Here is a 24,054-nt window from a genome sequence, read left to right on the forward strand (position 1 = left end):
CAGTGGGTCCTCAACATCATCCGCCACGGCTACTCTCTCAACTTCCAGACTCTACCTCCGGACAACCTTCCCGTAGAGTCTGCTTCAAACTCATCTCAAACCCCCCTCCTCCTGAGGGAGGTTCAATCCCTCCTCCTTCTCAATGCCATCGAAGAAGTACCTCCAGATCAAAGGGGGCAGGGATTCTACTCCCGCTACTTCCTGGTACCCAAAAAGACGGGAGACCTCCGTCCCATTCTCGATCTCAGGGACCTCAACAAGTGTCTGGTCAAGGAGAAGTTCAGAATGCTCTCCCTTGCCACGCTCTACCCTCTTCTTTCTCAACACGACTGGCTATGTTCCCTGGACCTCAAAGAGGCCTACACTCACATCTCCATCAATCAAACTTCTCGCCGCTACCTGCGGTTCCAGGTGTTGCACCATCACTATCAGTACAAGGTGCTACCGTTCGGCCTCGCTTCCTCACCCAGGGTCTTCACCAAGTGCCTTATAGTGGTAGCGGCCTTCCTCAGGTCTCACAACCTCCAGGTGTTCCCCTATTTGGACGATTGGTTGGTAAAAGCACCTACATCTCAACTTGTGCTACAGGCTACTCATCACACCATCTCTCTCCTCCACCTCCTGGGGTTCGAGATCAACTACCCCAAGTCGCATCTGCTTCCCACCCAGCGACTTCAATTCATTGGAGCAGTTCTGGACACCACACTAATGAGGGCTTTTCTCCCCTCCGATCGTCAGCGGACCCTGCTCCACCTCTGTCGTCAGGTGCTCATGCATCCCTCCATTCCTGCCCGACAGATGATGGTCCTCCTGGGTCACATGGCCTCGACGGTGCATGTCCTTCCTCTGGCACGTCTCCACCTTCGCACGCCTCAGTGGACTCTCGCCAACCAGTGGTCTCAGACTACGGATCTTCTTTCTCATCCCATCTCTGTGACATCATCTCTTCAGCAATCTCTCCAATGGTGGTTGAACTCCTCAAATCTTTCCAGGGGTCTACTTTTTCATCTACCCCCTCACTCTATGATCATCACCACGGATGCGTCCCCCTATGCGTGGGGAGCTCACCTAGGAGATCTGCGCACCCAGGGACTTTGGACCCCACAGGAGCGTCGTCATCACATCAATTTCCTGGAACTCAGAGCCATGTTCTACGCCCTCAAGGCGTTCCAGCATCTCCTCTGCCCTCAAGTCCTCCTCCTCTGCACGGACAATCAAGTCGCCATGTACTACATAAACAAGCAAGGCGGCACCGGATCTCGCCCCCTCTGTTTGGAGGCTCTGCGCATCTGGACCTGGGCCACGGACCGCAATCTCTTTCTCAGGGCGGTCTATATCCAGGGCGAACAGAACTCTCTGGCCGACAATCTCAGTCGCATCCTTCAACCCCACGAGTGGACGTTGGACCCCCCGACTCTGCTCTCCGTCTTTGCTCGATGGGGCACTCCGCAGGTGGACCTCTTTGCAGCTCCTCACAATCATCAGCTGCCCCTATTCTGCTCCAGACTCTTCTCTCCTCACCGTCTGGCCCCGGATGCATTCCTGCTCGATTGGAGGGATCGGTTCCTGTATGCCTTCCCTCCACTTCCTCTGATGTTGCGGACTTTGTCCAAACTCCGCAAGGACAACGCCACCATGATTCTCATCGCACCTCGGTGGCCTCGCCAACACTGGTTCTCCCTCCTGCTTCAACTCAGCTCCAGGGAGCCCATTCCTCTTCCTGTCTTTCCTACTCTACTTACGCAACAGCATCAGTCTCTGCTACATCCCAATCTGTCTTCGCTCCACCTGACAGCTTGGTTTCTCTCGGGCTGACCTCTCCGGAGAACCTATCTCAACCGGTCCGCCTCATTTTGGACGCGTCCAGGAAACCGGCCACTCTCCAATGTTACCATCAGAAGTGGACCAGATTTTCCTCCTGGTGTCTCCGGCATCGTCAGGAACCCACCTCCTTAGCGGTGGAAACTGTCTTGGAATATTTGCTCTCTCTGTCCAACGCTGGCCTCAAAACTACCTCCATCAGAGTCCACCTCAGCGCCATCACTGCGTTCCATGAGCCTGTTTTCGGAAAACCTCTCACGGCTCATCCTCTGGTTTCCAGATTCATGAGAGGCCTCTTCAACATCAAACCGCCTCTCAAGCCTCCTCCTGTCGTCTGGGACCTGAATGTGGTTCTCTCAGCTCTTATGAAACCTCCGTTTGAGCCTCTTGCCACAACTTCTCTCAGGCTTCTAACCTGGAAGGTGCTTTTCCTAATTGCCATCACCTCTGCCAGGAGGGTTAGCGAACTGCATGCACTGGTTGCCGACCCACCTTTCACTGTTTTTCACCATGACAAGGTTGTCCTGCGTACCCACCCTAAATTCCTTCCCAAGGTGGTCTCAGCTTTTCACCTCAACCAGTCCATTGTGCTGCCCGTCTTCTTCCCTAAGCCTCACTCGCATCCTGGGGAACAGACGTTGCACACGCTGGATTGTAAGCGTGCCCTTGCTTACTATCTTGATCGTACCAGAGCTCACCGAACAGCCCCTCAGCTCTTTTTGTCTTTCGACCCCAACCGTTTGGGTCGTCCTGTCTCCAAACGGACACTTTCAAATTGGCTTGCTGCCTGTATTGCTTTCTGCTACGCTCGGGCCGGTCTCTCACTGGAAGGAACGGTCACGGCCCACAGAGTCAGAGCTATGGCTGCTTCTGTAGCTTTCCTCCGCTCCACGCCCATCGAGGAAATCTGCAAGGCGGCCACTTGGTCCTCAGTTCACACGTTCACTACTCACTACTGTCTGGATGCGTTCTCCAGACGGGATGGCCACTTCGGCCAATCTGTGTTACAAAATTTATTTTCCTAATGGCCAACCATCCCACCTCCCTCTTTGTTAGCTTGGAGGTCACCCATGTGTTAAGAATATGCTGCCTGCTTGTCCTGGGATAAAGCACAGTTACTTACCGTAACAGGTGTTATCCAGGGACAGCAGGCAGATATTCTTACGTCCCACCCACCTCCCCGGGTTGGCTTCTTAGCTGGCTTATACTAACTGGGGACCACGCACTCCTCCGTCGGGCGGGAAGGCACTCGCGCACGCGCGGTGCGGCCAACTAGAAACTTCTAGTTAAAAAGGTCCGTACCGAGGGCTCCGTCGGTGACGTCACCCATGTGTTAAGAATATCTGCCTGCTGTCCCTGGATAACACCTGTTACGGTAAGTAACTGTGCTTTTCACTGGGCCCGAGACTCTTGCCTGGATTCTGCAGTCTATGTGGAACTCTTGGCCATTCAAAAAAACAAACAAACCCAAAAAACCTCTGTGGAGTGACGATGTTCCTAAATGGACTTTATTTGAAAGTGTCAAAGTTCCAAAGGTACACTGAAATCATCCACATAAAATAATTCCATCCACATAAAAGTAAATCGTCCACATAAGAGCCTTAAAGGCCTTTTCCATTGCAAATGCAAGCAGTGTCTCACTTCCGGCTCACCACACAATTGTTTTCCACGTATTCACCTTTATAGGACCCCCAGGGACCCCTGAAGAAGACTTTTTGTCGAAACGCGGACCATGTTGGGTCCTGTATCCCTAGCGGACTAGGTCCTTTAAGGCTCTTATGTGGATGATTTACTTTTATGTGGATGGAATTATTTTATGTGGATGATTTCAGTGGACCTTTGGAACTTTGACACTTTCAAATAAAGTCCATTTAGGAACATCGTCACTCTACAGAGTTTTTTTTTGTTTTCTCTGGATATTCTTCTTTGTGGATATTTTGGGGTCAATTCCTTTTGTTTTTTACTCTTGGCCATTCTCCAGCTAAATATGATAGAACCTGTTTCTCTGCAGGAGAGAGGTCAGGGGTTCTACTCAAAGTATTTGGCCTTCAACCTTTTCTTGACCAAATTAAAACCATCAATAAGACACATCAGTAGATTTTATCCAATCTTGCTGCTGCTTGTTGCATATTCCCAGCCTGCTTTTTCAGAAGCACTAATCTGTTTTGCAGCAGCCATTATATAAGTGTCCTCTCTGTCAGTTTTTCAGAGGCATTACAGTATATAAATAGTGGCTTTAAAAATTCTTAACTTCGGTCTCTAATCGGGTAGTGCTAGAATGATGTCTGGGTGTTTCACCTGACTCTATGGGTAGTCTATTATATTTAGTTGCTATTTGTGTGGCTTTACAATGTAATTTAGAACATTAAAGCCTATCCTAGCCTAAAAGCATAACTATTAAGAGAGCAGCTGAATGTCGCTGCTTGTCTGCAGGGCCAGTAGCAGTCTACTGTCTATGTATATCAGTACCACTTTCTATCTGGCATAACAGCGTTGGTTATACATAATACATATAAATACCATGTTCAGCAGTTAAAAAATTGCTGACCTGGGCAATCAAATATTGGCCCATCACTGTACATAGGATACTTTGGGAAGAATTCTGCACACGTTTGCCATATTGTGCATACGTCCTGTCCACATTTTCTGGATTTCCAGATTTAATTATTCAAAGTGTAATTTATATTCAAAATGCAGAATTTCTCCATCATACATCCTGGCTTAGCTTCCTCTGATTTGAGCAACCAGTCATGCTCCCTTGCCCAGTGGTGTACCAAAGGGGAGGCGGAGGGGGCCGCCCGCCCCAGATGCAGCCCATAAAGGGGTGCTCCAACGACTCCTCCAGGGGCCGACACCGGTGTCAAGAAATTCTTCCCAGCAGCAGCGTTCACAATTTTCTGCTCTTGTCAGCATTTGGCCTTCCTCTCTGCCGGGTCCTGCCTACTTTCTGTTTCCGTGAAGGCAGGACCCGGCAGAGAGGAAGGCCCAACTCTGACAAGGGCAGCAAATTGTGAACATTGCGCTGGCGACTGCAGGGTGACAAAGGGAGGGGAGAGGGCGAGAAATACTGCATCTGATTGTGGAGAAGGGAGGAAGGGAGAAGAAAGACCAGGGAAGGGAGAGATGATAAAAGAGAGATGCCAGACCATGGGGAGGGAAAGGAGATGCCAGGCCATGGAGGGGGGAGGAAGAGATGCCAGTGCATGGGGGAGGGGGGAAATAAGGAAGGGTGACAGATGCTAGACCAGGGAGAAAGGAGGGAGGGAAAGGTAAAGGAGATCAGATCATAGAAGGGAAGGAGAGGAGAAAGTTGCTAGGGCATGGGGTGAGGGAAGGGAAGGCAACTGAAATGCCAGACCATCAGGAAGGAGGGAAGGGCAGCAAGTAAAGGAGATGTCAGAGCATGGGGGGAGAGATGGGAGGAAAGAGATCAAGTTCAATTTATTTAATATACTGCAAATATAAAACCAAAGGTAAATCTAAGCGGTTTACAATAAAAGATCCCAGGGCCTGGGGGAAGGGAAGCAGATGCCAGACCATGGGATGAGTTGGGAAGGAAAGGGAAAGAGAGAGATGCCAGAACATGGGGGAAGGAGTGTAGACAGAAAGAGAAAAATGGAAGTGACAGAGAAAGAGGGTGGCTGCTGGATGGAATGGAGAGTGAAGAGATGATGAAGAAAGCAGAAACCAGAGATCAGCACCCTGAGCTTGTGGGTTCATATCCCATGCTGCTCCTTGTGACCCTGGGCAAGTCACCTAATCGCCCATTGCCCACTAGGACAGATAGGGAAAATGTTTTGAGTACCTGAATGTAAACCACTTAGGCTTTAAGTGGTATATAAATACTTAAATAACTGACAAAAGGTAGAAAATATATTTTTGTTGCTTTAGAATAAAATTGTATTGTAGCTGTATGGAAATGAGGTAATCTTTTTATTGGACTAATATGTTTACTAACTTTTAGAGACCAAATTTCCCTTCCTCAGGCAGTAGTGTACCAAGGGGGGGGGGGAGCGGGGCATCTACCCCCCGGTGCAGCTCCTAGGAGTGCTCCTCTGATCCCTTTTTATATTGGGGGAAGAGGGTATTAAAAATTATTGGCCCTGGGTGTCACATACCCTAGATACGACATTGCGCTTGTCCTCTCTACAGCTTTCTCCACACCAGGTTTTGATTTTTCTCTCTATTAGAGCTTTATCTTTCAGTTCCCTCTAGGCTCAAACTGAACTTCCCCATCCCTTTAACTCTGGCCACTTTCGTACCCCCATCATCCCATTCCCATTCTGTCTCTCATTCCCAGGCTTTCTCCTTAAATCATGCTGACCAGTGTAACTGGTATAGTTTCCTCATTTTACCAGCTGCATGGCCTGCAGTGTCTCACTTGGTTGTGTGTCCTCTGCACTGGTTGCCCACAATGGCCAGGACAGAGTAATCTGATTTTATTTTACATTTTATGTAGCGATAAGGTTGCTTGTAACCCTCCTAGAACTCCTTCTTGCGAGGGTTTGGTGAGATATAAGATTACATATAACACAACTGTTCAGACGGGTGGGTGGCGGGGAGCAGGAGGACGGGACTCGAGAGCTGTGTTACACTAGGCCACCGGTGTTCCTGCTGTCAGACTTAGCTTTCTGCTATTACTTATACCTTGCTTAATTCTATGCTGCTGTTGACGGGATTGAATGGGTGTTTCATTAGGATTGGGGGAAAGGGGGATTCAGGGTTGAAGCTCTGTAAATAGTAGACAAAATATACAGACTGTTTTGTTCAGTTGATTGTGTTGCTTGTGATTTGTTATTATTATAATAATAATAATAATAATAACTTTATTTTTGTATACCGCAATACCACAAAACAGTTCAGAGCGGTTTACAGGGGAAGAGACTGTACATATACAGTGAAGTTACAGAATATCAGAAAGTTCAGAGCAGTTTACAGGAGATGTAAACACCTAAAAACCTGGCTATTCTCAAAACTGTAACACTTCCCCCTCTTAGGCCTCTCATCTTCCCCCTTTACACCTAACTCTTTAATCTCTCCACTGTAGTTCCTCTCTCATCTTTCTTCCTGTAAACCGTGCCGAGCTCCGCATTCGTGGAGATGGTGCGGTATATAAACCCAAGGTTTAGTTTAGTTTAGTTTAGTTGTATTGCAGCCCCACTCACTGTCACTGCGGGACTAGAAAACAATTCCTTCAAATTCCTACCCCTAGTGTAGGCAAACCTGGGCATTTCCACTAGTCGGGGATGAAAGTGAAGAAGCAGCCATAATTTCCGTATACTTTTCCTTAGCTCCTATGCTTGATAAGAGTGTGGTAGCGCACACGTGACCGGTCCGAATGACCCTATAGGCAGCTATTTAATTAACTGGGAAAAAAAACCCCAAAGTTAGGCTTTAGGTTAGTTTATGCATATTCATTGGGGAAATCCTGAAAACCTGACTGGATTGCGGCCCTCGAGGAGAGACTTTGACACCCCTGCCTTAAGACATGAAATTGCCATGTCCAGCTGAGCTAATGGAGTTGGAGCCAGATGCACTAAAAACAGCCATTAAAACCATGCAGGTCGCTGTGGACTAATTTTATTTTTGGTCGATTTCTAAACAGCAGTCGATGATCATACAGCTTCTCGTGCAAATGAATTTTGTGGAGGGCATTTGTAATCCCATCCGATCGCTCGCTTAGAACAGCTGAGCGGCAGAGGAAGCCCCAAAGCAGACTCCTGCCACTCAGCCGTTTGAGACTATTTTTTTTTTTTAATGGCACAGATGTGCGTGTGTTAGCGATCTGCCTATGGCGTTGCAATGTTAGGCCATCAAACGGATGGCTCGTTTTAATAGTAATGACCTCATTTTAATAGTAATGAGATCATTTGCATGCCAGAGTTGGGGAATGTATGAACGCACAGAAAACCCCGCGGTGAGCCATTTTGAACATCGGGTCGACAGATTTGGTCAGTTGAAGCCCCAAAGCAGCCTCCTTCCACTCAGCTGTTTAGGACTATTTTCTTTTTTTTTTCTTTTTTTTAAAATGGCACAGATGTTGTGTGTGTGCTATCGATCTGCCTATGGCATTGCAATGTTAGGCCATCAAACGGACGGCTTGTTTTAATATTAAGGACTTCATTTTAATAGTAATGAGGTCGTTTGCATGCCAGAGTCTGAGAATGTACGAGTGCACAGAAAACCACGCGGTGAGCCGTTTTAAACATCGCGGTCACTAAACCAGTCAAACCGATTTAGCGACCATCGGTACACGATCGGATTGTTTAGTGCAGGGGTGTCAAACTCAATCACATAAGGGGCCGAAATCTAAAACATAGGCTATCGCGGGCCAAATTTTTTATTAAGATACTTAGGGGTCCTTTTACTAAGATACACTAACTGATTTAGTACGTTCTAAATGCGCATCTTAATAAAAGGACCCCTTAGTCTTAGTAGAAGTATAGGATTACAACCTCCCCAACACCACGCTGTGATGTAAACAAAATAAATAAAGACTTTTCCTCTCTCTTTTAGGATATAAAAAAAAGAAGAGAATGTTAGAATTATTTTTTCAAAAACTACCCCGTTTTTAGTATCCATTATTGATGGCGGAAGCAATGGCCACCCCCAAGCTTAAAAGATAACATTACATTACATTAGGGATTTCTATTCCGCCATTACCTTGCAGTTCAAGGCGGATTACAAAAGAATTATCCAAGATGTATTACAACAAGAACTTACAAAAAAAAATAATAAATTGGTCATTTTCAAAAGGAGTAATTTGTTTGGGGTAGTTGGCTTTAGTGAGAGGTGGAGTTTGAGACTTGCGGTATTATTTCTTTTTTCAGAGTTTTCTTGAAGAGTATGGTCTTTATTTCTTTTCTAAAAGTCTCGTAATCGAGGGATGCCGTCAGTAGATTGGCGATTTGATTGTCTAGTTTGGCTGCTTGAGTGGCCAGGAGGCCATCGTATAGTTTTTTTCCGTTTGACCTCCTTAATTGGGGGGTATGAGAATGGGGTGTGAATTTTCCTATGTCTGGTTGCGGTGTTGTGGATGAGGCGGTTATTCAGGTAGTTTGGACTGTCTCCGTTTAAAGTCTTAAATAGTAGGCAGTAGAATTTCAATTGTATTCTTGCTGGGATCGGAAGCCAGTGCGATTGGAGATATGCTTCTGTAATGTGGTCATGTTTCTTCAATGAGTAGATGAGTCTTAGTGCTGTGTTTGAATACAAGAGAGCAGAGGGCTGTGCATTCAGAAACCAGCAAAGATCTGACCTGGAGCGGTATAACAAACCCATCTGTTTCTTTTGGGGGTTGTTGGGGGCTCCATTTCAGCAAGCCAAATAAAGCAAGTTTGGGTTTACCCCACTATATACTTTGAAATAGGATTTTGCATTTCTTAGGGAAATCAAAATACATACTGATCAACCGAATTGGCATAAAGAGCTAAGCGATAACCCTCCCCTCTGCCCGCCAATGTTAAAAAGAGCCGTGCCGAAATCGGAGCCTTGCCACCGCCGTAGCATGTTCCCTCTGCTGCGGTCCCGCCCCTCCTCTGACGTACGGGACCGTGGCAGAGGGAACGTGCTACAGCAGCGGCAGGGCTCCGATTTTGACGCGGCTCCTTTTAACTTTGGCGGAGCTGCGCTGCACCTGATGGAGGGAGGGAAGGAAAGAGCAGCAGGCCAAATCTTGGCGACGGCAGGAATTGTTTGGCAGGCCATATTTTACTACCCCACGGGCCAGATTTTGACATGTCTGGTTTAGTGCATCCAGGCCTTGGTCTAGCTGGTTGGTTGGCAGAAGCGTCTCTCACCATCCTCTACCTTTCTGTGCTGCAAATTTCTCACCTCAAGATGGTCAAAATCGTGAGATTCTTCTCGGTGGGTGGAGAGCCTTTTTCTGTGAGCCAGTTAATAGAGTGGGAACATGTCAGCTTCATGAACTGACTGGAGATATTTGGGGAATTTGCAGCAGCAGATGGCAGAATTAACTCATGCCTCTCAAATATAGCTTTCAAATTGAAGTGTCCACCCACCACCTCGCAGTAGCCCTGAGCCTTTGGGCAATGGCAGGGACATACAGAAAACTGGGAAGTGTTCAATGCTCTGTGTGTGAGCTTTTGCAAATTTAGATCATGAATCTTTCGCTCTCTCGATAATAGTGTCTGTGGTGATTGGTGACCCCCCTAGTTGTCTGCCTGAGTGGGGAGAGCTGATTTCCCTCGGTGGTTTTGCTTTCTTTAAGTCTTTTGCATGTGGTGGTGGATTCTGAAGGTGGTGGATTCTTAGCAAGTGCCTGTTGGCTGGCAGCTGAATTTAGCAAGAACCGAGCACTCCTTCCCACTAATGTTTAGCCTCCCCCGTTTCCCTTTTTCTGCTTGGTGGGGGGAGTGTGACTTTGCTTTGAAGGGAGTAATTGCAGCCAAAGCAAAGGAGACGCATTTCATTTTGAATACCATCATATGATTAAATATAGAGATCCACAGGAGAGCTGAGGAAAAGCCTGTTTCACTGCCACATAAATTAACAGCAGCTTGTAAACGGAGAACAATTGTAAGACTTCATTTTGTCTTTTGTGTGGTTTTTTTTCCCAGTCCAAGTTCATGATATCTGTAGATCGTGCCTGTAGGTTTCTTTTTGACAGTTGCTTTGACTGCAGGTTATTCAAGGGAGCAGTCTTGGGGGGAGTGGGGGGGACGACTCCCCTCTGGTGTCCTGTTTCCATCTCACTTCTTTCTGACTCGCCCCTCTCCAGGTTTCCAAGTTTATTTAAAAATTTCTGTCCCGCCATAGAGAAAACCTTCAAGGCAGCTCTCTCTCTCTCTCTCTCTCTCTCTCTCTCTCTCTCTCTCTCTCTCTCTCTCTCTGAGCCGTAGTGCAGCGTTTTCATCCTGTGCCTTCTGAGGCCTTTCCCTTTGCCAACATTTATTTCTTTGAGTCGTATCATGGTGAAATCATGGCAAAGTATTCAGCGCAGCACATGAGGTTGTTTGTGAACTTGTGATGGCTTACAATCTCAAACCTAATTAAAATACACAATGTACAAAAAATAATCAACGCATAATGCAAAACATAAAATCAACACATAATGTAAGACACAAATCAAAAAATAAATTTTTTAAAAAATAAAAATCGAAACTATTCTTTTGTCTTCCAAGATCCTCACAGAAAAAAGATAAGTCTTTAAGTTTTCCTTAAACTTATCTACTGAAGTTGCAGTTTTAAGTGCCAATATTTACAACCGTTTGCAGCAAACGTTACATCGCTTACACATTCGTGTGCAATATCTTTTCAGCATCACCGCTTTTCTAGTCCTACTGCTCTTCATTGTCTCCACTAGAGAATGACACGGTGGCAGTTACCCACGGGTAACCCGCCAAAACGGTGAGGGGGGGAAAAAGTGCTCACTGCGGGCACAGGGACATAGTAACATAGTAGATGACGGCAGATAAAGACACGAATGGTCCATCCAGTCTGCCCAACCTGATTCAATTTAAATTTTTAAATTTTTTCTTCTTAGCTATTTCTGGGCGAGAATCCAAAGCTTTACCCGGTACTGTGCTTGGGTTCCAACTGCCAAAATCTCTGTTAAGACTTACTCCAGCCCATCTACACCCTCCCAGCCATTGAAGCCCTCCCCAGCCCATCCTCCACCAAACGGCCATACACAGACACAGACCGTACAAGTCTGCCCAGTACCGGCCTTAGTGCAATATTTTATATTATTTTCTGATTCTAAATCCTCTGTGTTCATCCCATGCTTCTTTGAACTCAGTCACAGTTTTACTCTCCACCACCTCTCTCGGGAGCGCATTCCAGGCATCCACCACCCTCTCCGTAAAGTAGAATTTCCTAACATTGCCCCTGAATCTACCACCCCTCAACCTCAAATTATGTCCTCTGGTTTTACCATTTTCCTTTCTCTGGAAAAGATTTTGTTCTACGTTAATACCCTTCAAGTATTTGAACATCTGAATCATATCTCCCCTGTCTCTCCTTTCCTCTAGGGTATACATATTCAGGGCTTCCAGTCTCTCCTCATACGTCTTCTGGCGCAAGCCTCCTATCATTTTCGTCGCCCTCCTCTGGACCGCCTCAAGTCTTCTTACGTCTTTCGCCAGATACAGTCTCCAAAACTGAACACAATACTCCAAGTGGGGCCTCACCAATGACCTGTACAGGGGCATCAACACCTTCTTCCTTCTACTGACTACGCCTCTTTTTATACAGCCCAGCATCCTTCTGGCAGCAACCACTGCCTTGTCACACTGTTTTTTCGCCTTTAGATCTTCGGACACTATCACCCCAAGGTCCCTCTCCCCGTCCGTGCATATCAGCTTCTCTACTCCCAGCATATACAGTTCCTTCCTATTATTAATCCCCAAATGCATTACTCTGCATTTCTTTGCATTGAATTTTAGTTGCCAGGCATTAGACCATTCCTCTAACTTTTGCAGATCCTTTTTCATATTTTCCACTCCCTCTTCGGTGTCTACTCTGTTATAAATCTTGGTATCATCTGCAAAAAGGCACACTTTTCCTTCTAACCCTTCAGCAATGTCACTCACAAACATATTGAACAGGATTGGCCCCAGCACCAAACCCTGAGGGACTCCACTAGTCACCTTTCCTTCCTTCGAGCGACTTCCATTAACCACCACCCTCTGGCGTCTGTCCGACAGCCAGTTTCTGACCCAGTTCACCACTTTGGGTCCTAACTTCAGCCCTTCAAGTTTGTTCAACAGCCTCCTATGAGGAACTGTATCAAAGACTTTGCTGAAATCCAAGTAAATTACATCTAGCATATGTCCTCGATCCAGCTCTCTGGTCACCCAATCAAAAAATTCAATCAGGTTCGTTTGGCACGATTTACCTTTTGTAAAGCCATGTTGCCTCGGATCCTGTAACCCATTAGATTCAAGGAAATACACTATCTTTTCTTTCAGCAACACTTCCATTATTTTTCCAACAACTGAAGTGAGGCTCATAGTAACATAGTAGATGACGGCAGATAAAGACCCGAATGGTCCATCCAGTCTGCCCAACCTGATTCAATTTAAATTTTTTTTTTTTTTTTCCTTCTTAGCTATTTCTGGGCGAGAATCCAAAGCTCTACCCGGTACTGTGCCTGAGTTCCAACTGCCAAAATCTCCGTCAAGACCCACTCCAGCCCATCTACACCCTCCCAGCCATTGAAGCCCTCCCCAGCCCATCCTCCACCAAACGGCCATACACAGACACAGACCGTGCAAGTCTGCCCAGTTACTGGCCTAGTTCAATATTTAATATTATTTTCTGATTCTAAATCCTCTGTGTTCATCCCACGCTTCTTTGAACTCAGTCACAGTTTTACTCTCCACCACCTCTCTCGGGAGCGCATTCCAGGCATCCACCACCCTCTCCGTAAAGTAGAATTTCCTAACATTGCCCCTGAATCTACCACCCCTCAACCTCAAATTATGTCCTCTGGTTTTACCATTTTCCTTTCTCTGGAAAAGATTTTGTTCTACGTTAATACCCTTTAAGTATTTGAACGTCTGAATCATATCTCCCCTGTCTCTCCTTTCCTCTAGGGTATACATATTCAGGTCTTCCAGTCTCTCCTCATACGTCTTCTGGCGCAAGCCTCCTATCATTTTCGTCGCCCTCCTCTGGACCGCCTCAAGTCTTCTTACGTCTTTCGCCAGATACGGTCTCCAAAACTGAACACAATACTCCAAGTGGGGCCTCACCAATGACCTGTACAGGGGCATCAACACCTTCTTCCTTCTACTGACTACGCCTCTCTTTATACAGCCCAGAATCCTTCTGGCAGCAGCCACTGCCTTATCACACTGTTTTTTCACCTTTAGATCTTCGGACACTATCACCCCAAGGTCCCTCTCTCCGTCCGTGCATATCAGCTTCTCTCCTCCCAGCATATACGGTTCCTTCCTATTATTAATCCCCAAATGCATTACTCTGCATTTCTTTGCATTGAATTTTAGTTGCCAGGCATTAGACCATTCCTCTAACTTTTGCAGATCCTTTTTCATATTTTCCACTCCCTCTTCGGTGTCTACTCTGTTACAAATCTTGGTATCATCTGCAAAAAGGCACACTTTTCCTTCTAGCCCTTCAGCAATGTCACTTACATACATATTGAACAGGATTGGCCCCAGCACCGAACCCTGAGGGACTCCACTAGTCACCTTTCCTTCCTTCGAGCGACTTCCATTAACCACCACCCTCTGGCGTCTGTCCGATAGCCAGTTTCTGACCCAGTTCACCACTTTGGGTCCTAACTTCAGCCCTTCAAGTTTGTTCAACAGCCTCCTATGAGGCTCACCGGCCTGTAGTTTCCTGCTTCATCCCTGTGACCACTTTTATGAATAGGGACCACATCCGCTCTCCTCCAGTCCCCAGGAATCACTCCCGTCTCCAAACGGGACAAGGCCATCCACCGCCCTGTGGAGCAGTGAATGGCCTTATCCCCACAGTTAAGGGAGGGAAGGCGCGCGGTCACCCTCCCTCCCTACCTATAGCCAACTCTGTCTCCCTCCCCCTTACCTTCACGGCACTTTCGTAAAAAACTTACTGAAGCCGGCGAAGCCTGCCTGCCTGCTGTCGCGTGTGTGGAGGCGGAAGCTTCTCCTCTGACGCAGCTTCGGTTATGCCGTGCCACGAAGGTAAGGGGGAGGGAGGGAGATTCTCGGGCCGCTGAAGGGCGGTGAGGTGGCGAGAGGGAAGGGTGGATGCTGCAGGGACGGGGCGGTGAAGGGGACGGGGCGATGAAGGGGACGGTGGTCAGGTGATGGGGACAGATTTTTACCCCGTGTTATTTTCTACTTTCCACACCTTATCCTTTTTTCCAGCTCAGCATCTTCCTAATCTGCCTCTCTCTGCTGCCAACAACTTTTATACTGTTTCTGCCAGCACCACAAGTACTTGCAATATCAGTAGCTAAGACACGCTGTCCTATAAGTTAAAAGCTACACGTTTAACTACTACTTTTCACTTATATAGTACTGAAAGGCGTACACAGCACTGTACATTTGATATTTATAGATGGTCCCTGCTTGGAAGAGCTTACAATCTAACTTGGACAGACAGACATGACATATAGGGTTGGGGGATGCAGGACCCAAGGTGAGAGGAGTTAGGAGTCGAAAGTACTCGCGAATAGGTGGGCTTTTAACATGTTGAAATTTTAATGTGTGTGTTAATTTTTTTGTTTTTATACAACTAATTGCCATAACTGCAACCTTCCCCTTCTTGTCACTCATCTGCTCAGTTGCCTCCCTGGGTCTGTGTCATCCCCCCTCTCCTTCCCTCCAACATCTCTTCCCCCTCCCCCATTATTCAATATTGCTTAGTCTCTCCCTTTCTGCCTCCTGCTCCCTCGCCCACCCGCTTTCCAACTCCTCCGTTGGACCTGCTGCTTCCCTAGGTGTGCATAGCTGCGCCAGCAACAGGAAATAGAACGCAGGTGCATGATTGGTGATGTAAAAACAGAGCAATATCACAGAATCCTCCTGTCATTAGAAAGAAGAAAGCCTGCCCCGCAGCCTGCAGTGGAGAAAAGTTGTTGGGTTGTTTTTTTTCTGTTTTATTTTGTGGTTTGCTTTTGTTTGTTTCTCCTTTGATCTACAGTGCAAAAGACTTTGCTTCTTCCTAAAGGAAATGGGGTCTGGCTTACATCATGAATCGGCCAGAAAGCTAGTCCATAAATTATTGAGCTCGGCACCAGAATGAGCCATCCATGAGTTTTGAAATTGTAGCCCAGCAGCACAGAGGAATCATCAGTGGATGGATGGGTTTCCCCCACCCGCATTCCTCCTGCTTAGCATGGAGGGAGATAAGTGACCTTAGCAAGGACACAGTGGGTTGATCTCTGCTAGGCAGCATGCATAACAATTAGGGGTATGCCATGCAGTATATGAACCCGATGTGACCTCTCTTGCTAAATTGAAGGTGATTTGGAGGAGGACCGTCAAAATGGGGCTTCTCAACCCAGTCTTCAGGACGCACCCAGCCAGTCAGATTTTCAGGATATCCACAGTGAATATGCATCCAAGGGATTTGCTTGCATTACCTCCATTCTATCTTGTGGATATCCTGAAACCCTGACTGGACTGGATGAGAACACCTGCATTAGTGTAATATTTTGCATTATAAGCCTTCTATAAAGAAAGTGGCCTGAGTAAAAAGGGCTTTTAAGAATTTCACGCCTATATTGAGTGGAGATGGTTTTTGAGAGGGAGAGGGGCCATACATGCTTTTGTGGTCTTGTACAGGAAAAGTAGCTGCATTTAAAACTATTCATAAATGTGTGTAGGAATTCTTTCTTGAGGTCACAGGTGTCAAAGTCCCTCGAGGGCCACAATCCAGTCAGGTTTTCAGGATTTCCCTAATGAATATGCATGAGATCTATTTGCATGTACTGCTTTCATTGTATGCTAATAGATCTCATGCATATTCATTGGGGAAATCCTAAAAACCCGACTGGATTGCGGCCCTCGAGGAGGGACTTTGACACCCCTCCTTTTAGGTCATTTTCAAATAATTGTTTACATGTTTTTCCTTTTAAGAATTGGTGCAAAATTGCTCTCATAAGAAGGGAGAACAGAATATCAATGTTCAAATACCTAGTAGACTTTAATAAAGTGCCAGAAGGTAGCATTTTTCAAAAACAGAAACTTCAAGGGTGAAGGGAGGGTGGAGGTATAGCTACTGTTTGATCAAAATCTTTAATTGTATTTTTATTGGTTTGTTTGCAAATGTTTTTAATCAAAACTGACTGTATTTGTAATCATGGTCAACAAAGCTCCTACAACAAAGTCTTTCCCTCAATTCCCCCAGTGTGAGCCCTCCAACAGCATCCTCACTTCCTGAACCCCCTCCCCTCCGAGCATGTACTCCCAAAGCCCATCAAAACCCTCCAGCCCTAAGAGCGCCCCCCTCTCCAAGAACAATCGCCCTTCCTGAAAACCCAAATGCCCTCCCACCCCTCTTCTGGGCCTGCCAGTTGGATGTCATTGCCGTCTGAGCTGCTCTGGGTTCAGAGGGGCAGCTGTGACTTCTAGCACTAGCTTTGCACATCTGTAACAACACGGTATACAGTCATATATGGACGGACCACACCTAATTCTTATTTGCTGACATAGAAGCTAAATATTTTTGGGTTGGGCTCAGAGTCCCTACCTTAATCTCGTTCTCTGCATTGTTTTTTATTTTTTTTGCAATTATTTTTATTAATTTTTCAGAGTTACAAAATCAAGCAGTACAACAGCATACCAATCACAATTAACAAGACAAAGAGCAGGAACAGTCAGGTCACTCGCGTCTTCCTTCACGAAGACCCAGAGAAACCAACCCACCAGGGTCCCCTCCATTTATTAGTTATTTATATACCGTCTATCAATGGAGGTTGTCTCAGTGATTTACATTCAGGTAACATAGTAAATGATGGCAGAGAAAGACCCAAGTGGTCCATCCAGACTGCCCAACCATACATGCTCCATAAATTATTTAATTGAAATGGTCCTTTTTCTTAGCTATTTCTGAGCCAGAAACCCAGAGCCCTGCCTGGTAGTGTGCTTAGGTTTCATCTACTGGAGTCTCTGTCAAAGCTCACTCCAGCCCATCTTAACCATCACAGCCATCGAAGCCCTCCCCAGCTAGTCCTCGATTGAATGTCCATACACAGGACACAGGCCATGCAAACCTACCCAGTGCTGGCCTTAGTTCCTTCAATGTATACCCATGATTTTCTAATTAGAGTTCCTCTGTGTTCATCCCACGCTTGTTTGAACTCTGTCACCGTTTTCTTCTCCACCACCTCCCTCGGGAGCGCATTCCACACATCAACCACCCTCTCCGTAAAGATTAATTTCCTAACATTACTCTTGAATCTACCACCCCTCAATCTCAAATTATGCCCTCTGGTACTCAAGCATTTTTCCCCAGCGGGCTCACAATCTATCTAACGTACCTGATCACCATGTATAAAAATCCTCAATCTATAGAATAAACAGTACAGTGGTACCTTGGAATCCGAACTTAATCCGTTCCAGAACCCTGTTCGAGTTCCAAGACAATTTTTCCCATTGAAAATAATAGAAGCTGGATTAATCCGTTCCTTGGTCCCACAAACTCAGATTTTCCAATAAATCGAACAGTAAACACACTGGCATAGACAGCAAGATTGGCAACAGCAGCTGCAAGCGGTGCTCAGCCTCAAAGCTTCCCTCCCAGGCGGAAACAGGAAGCTGCGTCAGAGGGGAAGCTTTGGGCTGAGCAGCGCTTGTAGTTGCCATACGTTCGGATTCTGGAGCAAAATTTTGTTTAAAAAAAAAGTTCGGATTCCAAGTTGTTCGGATTCTGAGGTACCATTGTATTTCCTAAGGGGTGGTGGTTTATCGTGCATAGTAGCAGGACTTGAGAACCGCCGAAAAAGAATCGGCATAGAAAAGTTTAGTTTCTCATTGTTTGGACATAGGGTGCGAGGGTTTCCGTCGCTGTGCTATTACCGCAGTTTGCTTCCTTTCACCTGAATTTCTCTGTTTGCTTTCTCTTTTAGCTGTCGCTGAAATGTCGGGCACCAGAAGTATCCCAGCACGTATACCAGGCATATGAAACTATCTTGAAGAACTGAAACACCAGATGGGCCCCTTCTTATTTTCCCACTTTGCCCCTTCCCAGACGAGGCTGGGGAGACTCATGCCTGGGAACCCAGAGGACCTCTGTGCATGTTCATGTGTGTGTTTTGTCCCAAGAGAGGACCAGATGCGACCTGAATCTCTTCACCTTTTTGCTACCACCAGAGAATTCTTCTAAACCTTGTCTTTCCAGTTTTCTCTTTTTTTTTTTTTTTTTTTTGGGTGGGGGGGGGGTGGCGTGGGGAAAGGGATATCCTCACCTTTCTCATTCACTGCACCACTGATGTATTTGATCTTAAATGGACTATTAGTCCGGGTTGGAATCCTCTTAATTTAAAGTTAATAAGTATTTTAAAAAGTCAGAAGGAATGAATTTGGTTGGTGTGCAAGTGCTATGGCCCTTCTGCCCCCACCACCTTTTCTTTTGCTATGTTTGTGTTTTGTTGTGGCCGGATCGGGGTATTTGCCAGTTTGTTATCTTGTGGCTGAGTTGTACTTTTGGTTCTTCTAAGGGGTGTGTGGGTGGGATATTTCCCAGAAACAATCATTTGGGAAGATATTTTTTTTTCTTCTTGTTGGCCCTTTTCATTCTAAAAATCAGAGTGGAGTTTCTAAGTGAAAAATGCCTGAAATAAATGTTTTAAAAGGAACATCTTGTCAAGGAATAAAAAGGACAAAAAGCACCTGTTCATCCCTTGAGAAACCACAGCTAATTACCCCAGCCCTCATTCCTGCAGGTGTCTGATGGTCATCTTATCCAACGTGGAGAGAGGCAGGTCTGGACCTTCCAGCAGTGTTTGGTTTTTCCTGCCTTTACCGGTTGAAGGAAGAGGTGAAACTTGAGCTGTGTTCTTCCTGCTAGTATTCCCAGACACACGGTCGCTCTTGCTGGGCCGGTTACCGTTAGAAAGGAAAACGGCCCATTTTGTAAAAGACGGAGATCTGCATGTGGTGGCAATGAGAAAACCGGTGCGCTTGTCAGTCTGATGGACATACACAGCATTAAGTCCGTCCGATGTCGGTGTGTATGAGAGAATGGGTGATTTTGAAGATCGGCTGCTCCCAGGACCATTAAGAATGCACGTTTACAGTAATGAATGATCCAGTAGCTCAGGTTTTGGTGATGTCATTTGCGTATGACGACGCTTCCTTTGGATGAATCTGAGGTATGGAATAGCTTTTTGCAGATATTTTGAATTTTTAAAACAAGGTTCTAGACCCATTTTGGTGGTAACTAGCTAGAAATCTTTTGAGGAAAAAGTAGCTTGCCCTTTAAAAAAAAAAAAAAAAATTTAACTTGATGGAAAATGGGTAGCTAGATGCGGAATAGCGATGCTTACTAGAGAATGGGGAGGGGGCAGAGCCTGCAGGAAAGGGGTGGGGATGGGTAACAGAGCCCGTAGGGAGGGGGACAAACTCTGTCATTCTCTGATTTTGCTTACCATATACTTTTGGACATGTTAGAAAGTGTGGAGCTGGTGGTTGTCTTCTAAGTGTGCTGCTTTCATGGTGTGTACTTCATAAAAACGTGGGTACACACTTGTGGCCTGACAGACGGGTGGCCACACACAGTCACAGAAGGGGCGGATTCATGCACAAGAACTGTTGGCACATGGGGAATATTTTTTTTCCCCTTTGTCTGTTGACTATTGTATTCAGAAATCAATGACGACAAGAGAAATATTATTTTTGTTGGAAATAAAGTAACAATACGCCTTTACATGGACATGGTGCAACATTCAACCCCTATGGTAAATAGCTATAAGATATATATAGATAGATATTGTTTTACTTTCTTGTGTTAATAAAATGAAAGCAGCTGAATAAAAGCAACGTCTTGATCACGGGGCTGTGTACGTGTGTAAGTGATCTCGTGTGTGATGGCTGCTTCTAGGGTTTCATTCTTAGGTTTCTGTTGAGAGCAACTGAGGAGCCAGCGTTTCAAATGGGTCCGGCTGCGAGAAAAGATCCTGACTTCGTGGCTTAATTGCTGCAGCCATTAGCCATCCAGGAACTAATGGTCTTAGGGCCCCTGCTTAAACATGGCCGAACCCAAAAATTGAAGTGAGAGATCCATATTCCTTCTGCAGTTGATGTGTCTCTGGGTTGGTTTATCCCAAATCTGTTCCACAAGGATGTTCAATGGATCTTTATTATTTTTTTTTTTTTGGGGGGGAGAGGTGATAGCTGTTTAATGACTTTACGTGAAATGTTTGCAAGAATATTTTAATCTGCATAAATAAGTAATTCTACATGACTGATGGGTGGAGGATCTTTACTACACCTGCTCCTGAGGTCTCTGTCTAGTGTCTGCCAATTCTATTCCTATGAGCAGCTCAGCATTTAGCATTTATTTATTTATATTCTGCATATCCTACAAATCTGTGCAGATTACAAATTATTCAGGTACTCGAGCATTTGTCCCTGTCTGTCTCGGCAGGCTCACACTCTTATCTAATGAACCTGGGGCACTGGGGGTTTAAGTGACTTGCCCAGGGTCACAAGGAGCAGTGCGGGATTTGAACCCACAACCCCAGGGTGCTGAGACTACAGCTTTAACCACTGCGCCACTCTAGAAATCAAAGTGTAGTAAAAGTGACATCACTGATGAGGTTGGCTCTTAGGCATTGGTAGAATGAGGCATTATGATGTCACAATACCAACTCTGGTTATCAGAAACTAAAACTTTTAACACCATTTATTCAGTTTTCTATACTCTTCTTCCAGAATGGTTTGCATTAATTTATTCAGGTACGCAAGCATTTTTCCCTGTCTGTCCTGGTGGACTCCAATCTATCTAATGTACCTGTGGCAATGGGGGAATTAAGTGACTTGCCCAGGGTCACAAGGAACAGTGCAGGATTTTAACCCACATCCCCAGGGAGCTGGAGCTCTAACCACTGCACCACGCACTCCCATGCGCTTCTAAGTAGCACAGCTTTGCCAAAGCCTGTCCCAGATTAAATAATTTGGAGTGGAGGAGTAAACTAAGCCCTAGGGAAACCAGGGTTCAAGCCTGCTTTTATTGCTACATTTCCTGACTGGGCAAGTCGCTTTGCTATATTGTCTCTGGTTCAAAACTAGATTTTTTAAGCCCTCTTGGGAAGGGACTGATTAACTGTATCTGAATTTGTAACTCACCTTAAGCTCAAATTTATGAAAACAGGAAAAGCATTCATGTGTGTGGAATTCTGCAAGCATCCACTCCTTAACATCCACGATCCCTAGTGCTTTCTGGTGTTTTGTCTGGGGGAGGACGGACATGGGGAAAGCCACTGCTTGCCTTGGAATCGGTAGCGGGGGGTGCTGAAAAGTTCTCAGCCCAACCAACTTCCTGTTTCCATCATCAACACTTTGCTGTTCTTGTTCAATCAATCATTCTTTCGAGGCTGGATTATTGTAATTCGGTCTATTTAAGCTTTCAAAGACTTCAACTGATCCAGAATACTGCTGTTGGGCTGATCTTTGCAAAAAGTAAATTTGATCACGTCTTTCCGCTCCTGCAAAAACTTCATTGGCTTCCAATAATTTCCAGGGTTTATTTTAAATATGACAGCTTAAAATTTAAGATCTCGCATGACATCCTTCTTCTAATTCCCCTGTCTTGGAATTCTGTAACATTTCCTATATTTTTGTGGGGGATAAGATCAAATTCTTATGAATTCATAAAATTGAAAAATTGGCTCCTATTTCCAGTTAAACTGCACCTATTAACACACTTTTGAAATTTTAAACATTTCCCCCAGTGCTCCATAAATACTTTGTCTTATCTGTTTGCCATGACAAGATTTCAAGTCTTAGAGAAGGAAGTGGCTCCTGCATATTCTTACATAAACACTGAATAATCTTATATCACAGTATATATCTATTTATTTATTATTTATTTCTACAAATTCATCCTCCATCAACCTAAGGGAAGTAGTATGTATTTTACTACCATGACCAAATGTGTATATAGATAGATTGATATAGATATACACACTTTGGTTTGTTCTAAATTATAGCCGGGGAAATAAAGATTATATATCATCAACCAGTGCATTTCTCTGAACAGATGTCTATGTTCTGCCTTATGCAAAGCTTTTTAATTCAAGTTTCAAGTTTTATTAATGCTTGATAAATCGCTTATTTAGTTTCCTAAGCGATGTACAATTCAAATTAAAAGGTGGACAGCAAATACAATAGCATAAATTAAAACTTACTAAGTGAGACAAGACATGAATCGGGGAGAGTAGGAGGAGAAAGTTACAATTTCTTTGCCAGAGTTGAAAATCGTAAAAGGGAAGGTAACACGAGGGAGGGTAAAATATAAAATAATATGCCAAATAATTAGGAATTCTAGATCGGAAAAAATTTAAATTATTCTTTCCTATGCTGAAAGGCGTTACCTACATTGGCAAATTAGGGAAGTCTCTACTTTTCAAAATTACTGAGCTGTGGAATGATTTTCCTATTCAACTGGGTGATCTGGGCTTTTTCCAGCCATTTCGAAAACATCTGAAAACTTTGCTATTTTCAAAGTTGTAAATTCTGCTCCTCTCCATACTGTTCCAAATCCATATTGTATCTGTTCTCCTTTCTAATTTCTTGTAAACCGTGCCGGGCTCTACTGTTATAGAGAAGATGTGGTGTATAAGCCTAAGGTTTAGTTTAGTTTAAATTCTGAGCATTATTTTGCCAATGTAGCTGAAAAGAGTGTTATTTTATTTTGCCAAGTGCCAATTTGCAGAATCATAATGCTATGTTTTTTGACATTGTTTCAGATCATTGATTTGAACCATGTCCATGAAAAGTGTGGAATTTTCAAGCATGGAATTCTGAGCCGTCATTAAGTTCCTATATCTGCAGCAGAAAACGCCAAGGGGAATCCATGTATATATGATGCAAACACTGAGTGACAAATGCCCATCATACACCACAGTGAAGAAGTGGGGTGCAAACTTTTAGCATAGAGATTTTGAGACTGAAGATGCAGCAAGGTTTGGTAGGCTGCGAGGTAAAATGACATTATTCGCTGATGACGCCAAACTAAGCAATGTAGTGGGCAAAAGCACAACAGACATAAATTCAATGTCCGACAACATGATGCACGACCTACTCCTACTGGAGTGCTGGTCTAGGTCCTGGCAACTCAGCTTCAATGTCAAAAAATGCAAAGTCATGCACCTGGGCAGCCAAAATCCATGCAAGACTTTACACCTTTAATGGCGAGATTCTAACAAGAACTGAAGCAGAACGAGACTTAGGGGTGATCGTCAGTGAGAACATGAAGACTGCCAATCAAGTGGAGCAAGCTTCATCCAAGGCAAGGCAAATCATAGGTTGCATACGCAGGAGTTTCGTCAGCCATAAGCCTGAAGTCATTATGCCATTGTATAGATCCATGGTGAGGCCCCACCTGGAATACTGTGTGCAATTCTGGAGGCCGCATTACCGTAAGGATGTGCTGAGACTGGAGTCGGTCCAGAGAATGGCCACCCGGATGGTCTTGGGACTCAAGGATCTCCCGTACGAGGAACGGCTGGATAAGTTGCAGCTGTACTCACTCGAGAAACGCAGAGAGAGGGGTGACATGATCGAGACATTCAAGTATCTCACAGGCCGCATC

General features: G+C 45.2%; 1 protein-coding gene across 1 annotated transcript in view; it reads left to right on the plus strand.

Annotated features, from left to right (window-relative positions):
* The window catches only part of AP1B1 (adaptor related protein complex 1 subunit beta 1), a 141,313-nt gene extending 121,536 nt beyond the window's left edge, over positions 1–19,777 (plus strand). The window contains exon 22 of the mRNA XM_033956012.1: positions 18,368–19,777. Within this exon, the coding sequence (XP_033811903.1) occupies positions 18,368–18,442 (75 nt within the window). The 3' untranslated portion in view covers positions 18,443–19,777. The remainder of the gene's footprint in view (positions 1–18,367) is intronic.
* The last annotated feature ends 4,277 nt before the right edge of the window (positions 19,778–24,054 follow it).

Source organism: Geotrypetes seraphini, chromosome 8 (assembly GCF_902459505.1).
Source record: "Geotrypetes seraphini chromosome 8, aGeoSer1.1, whole genome shotgun sequence".
Taxonomy (NCBI): domain Eukaryota; kingdom Metazoa; phylum Chordata; class Amphibia; order Gymnophiona; family Dermophiidae; genus Geotrypetes; species Geotrypetes seraphini.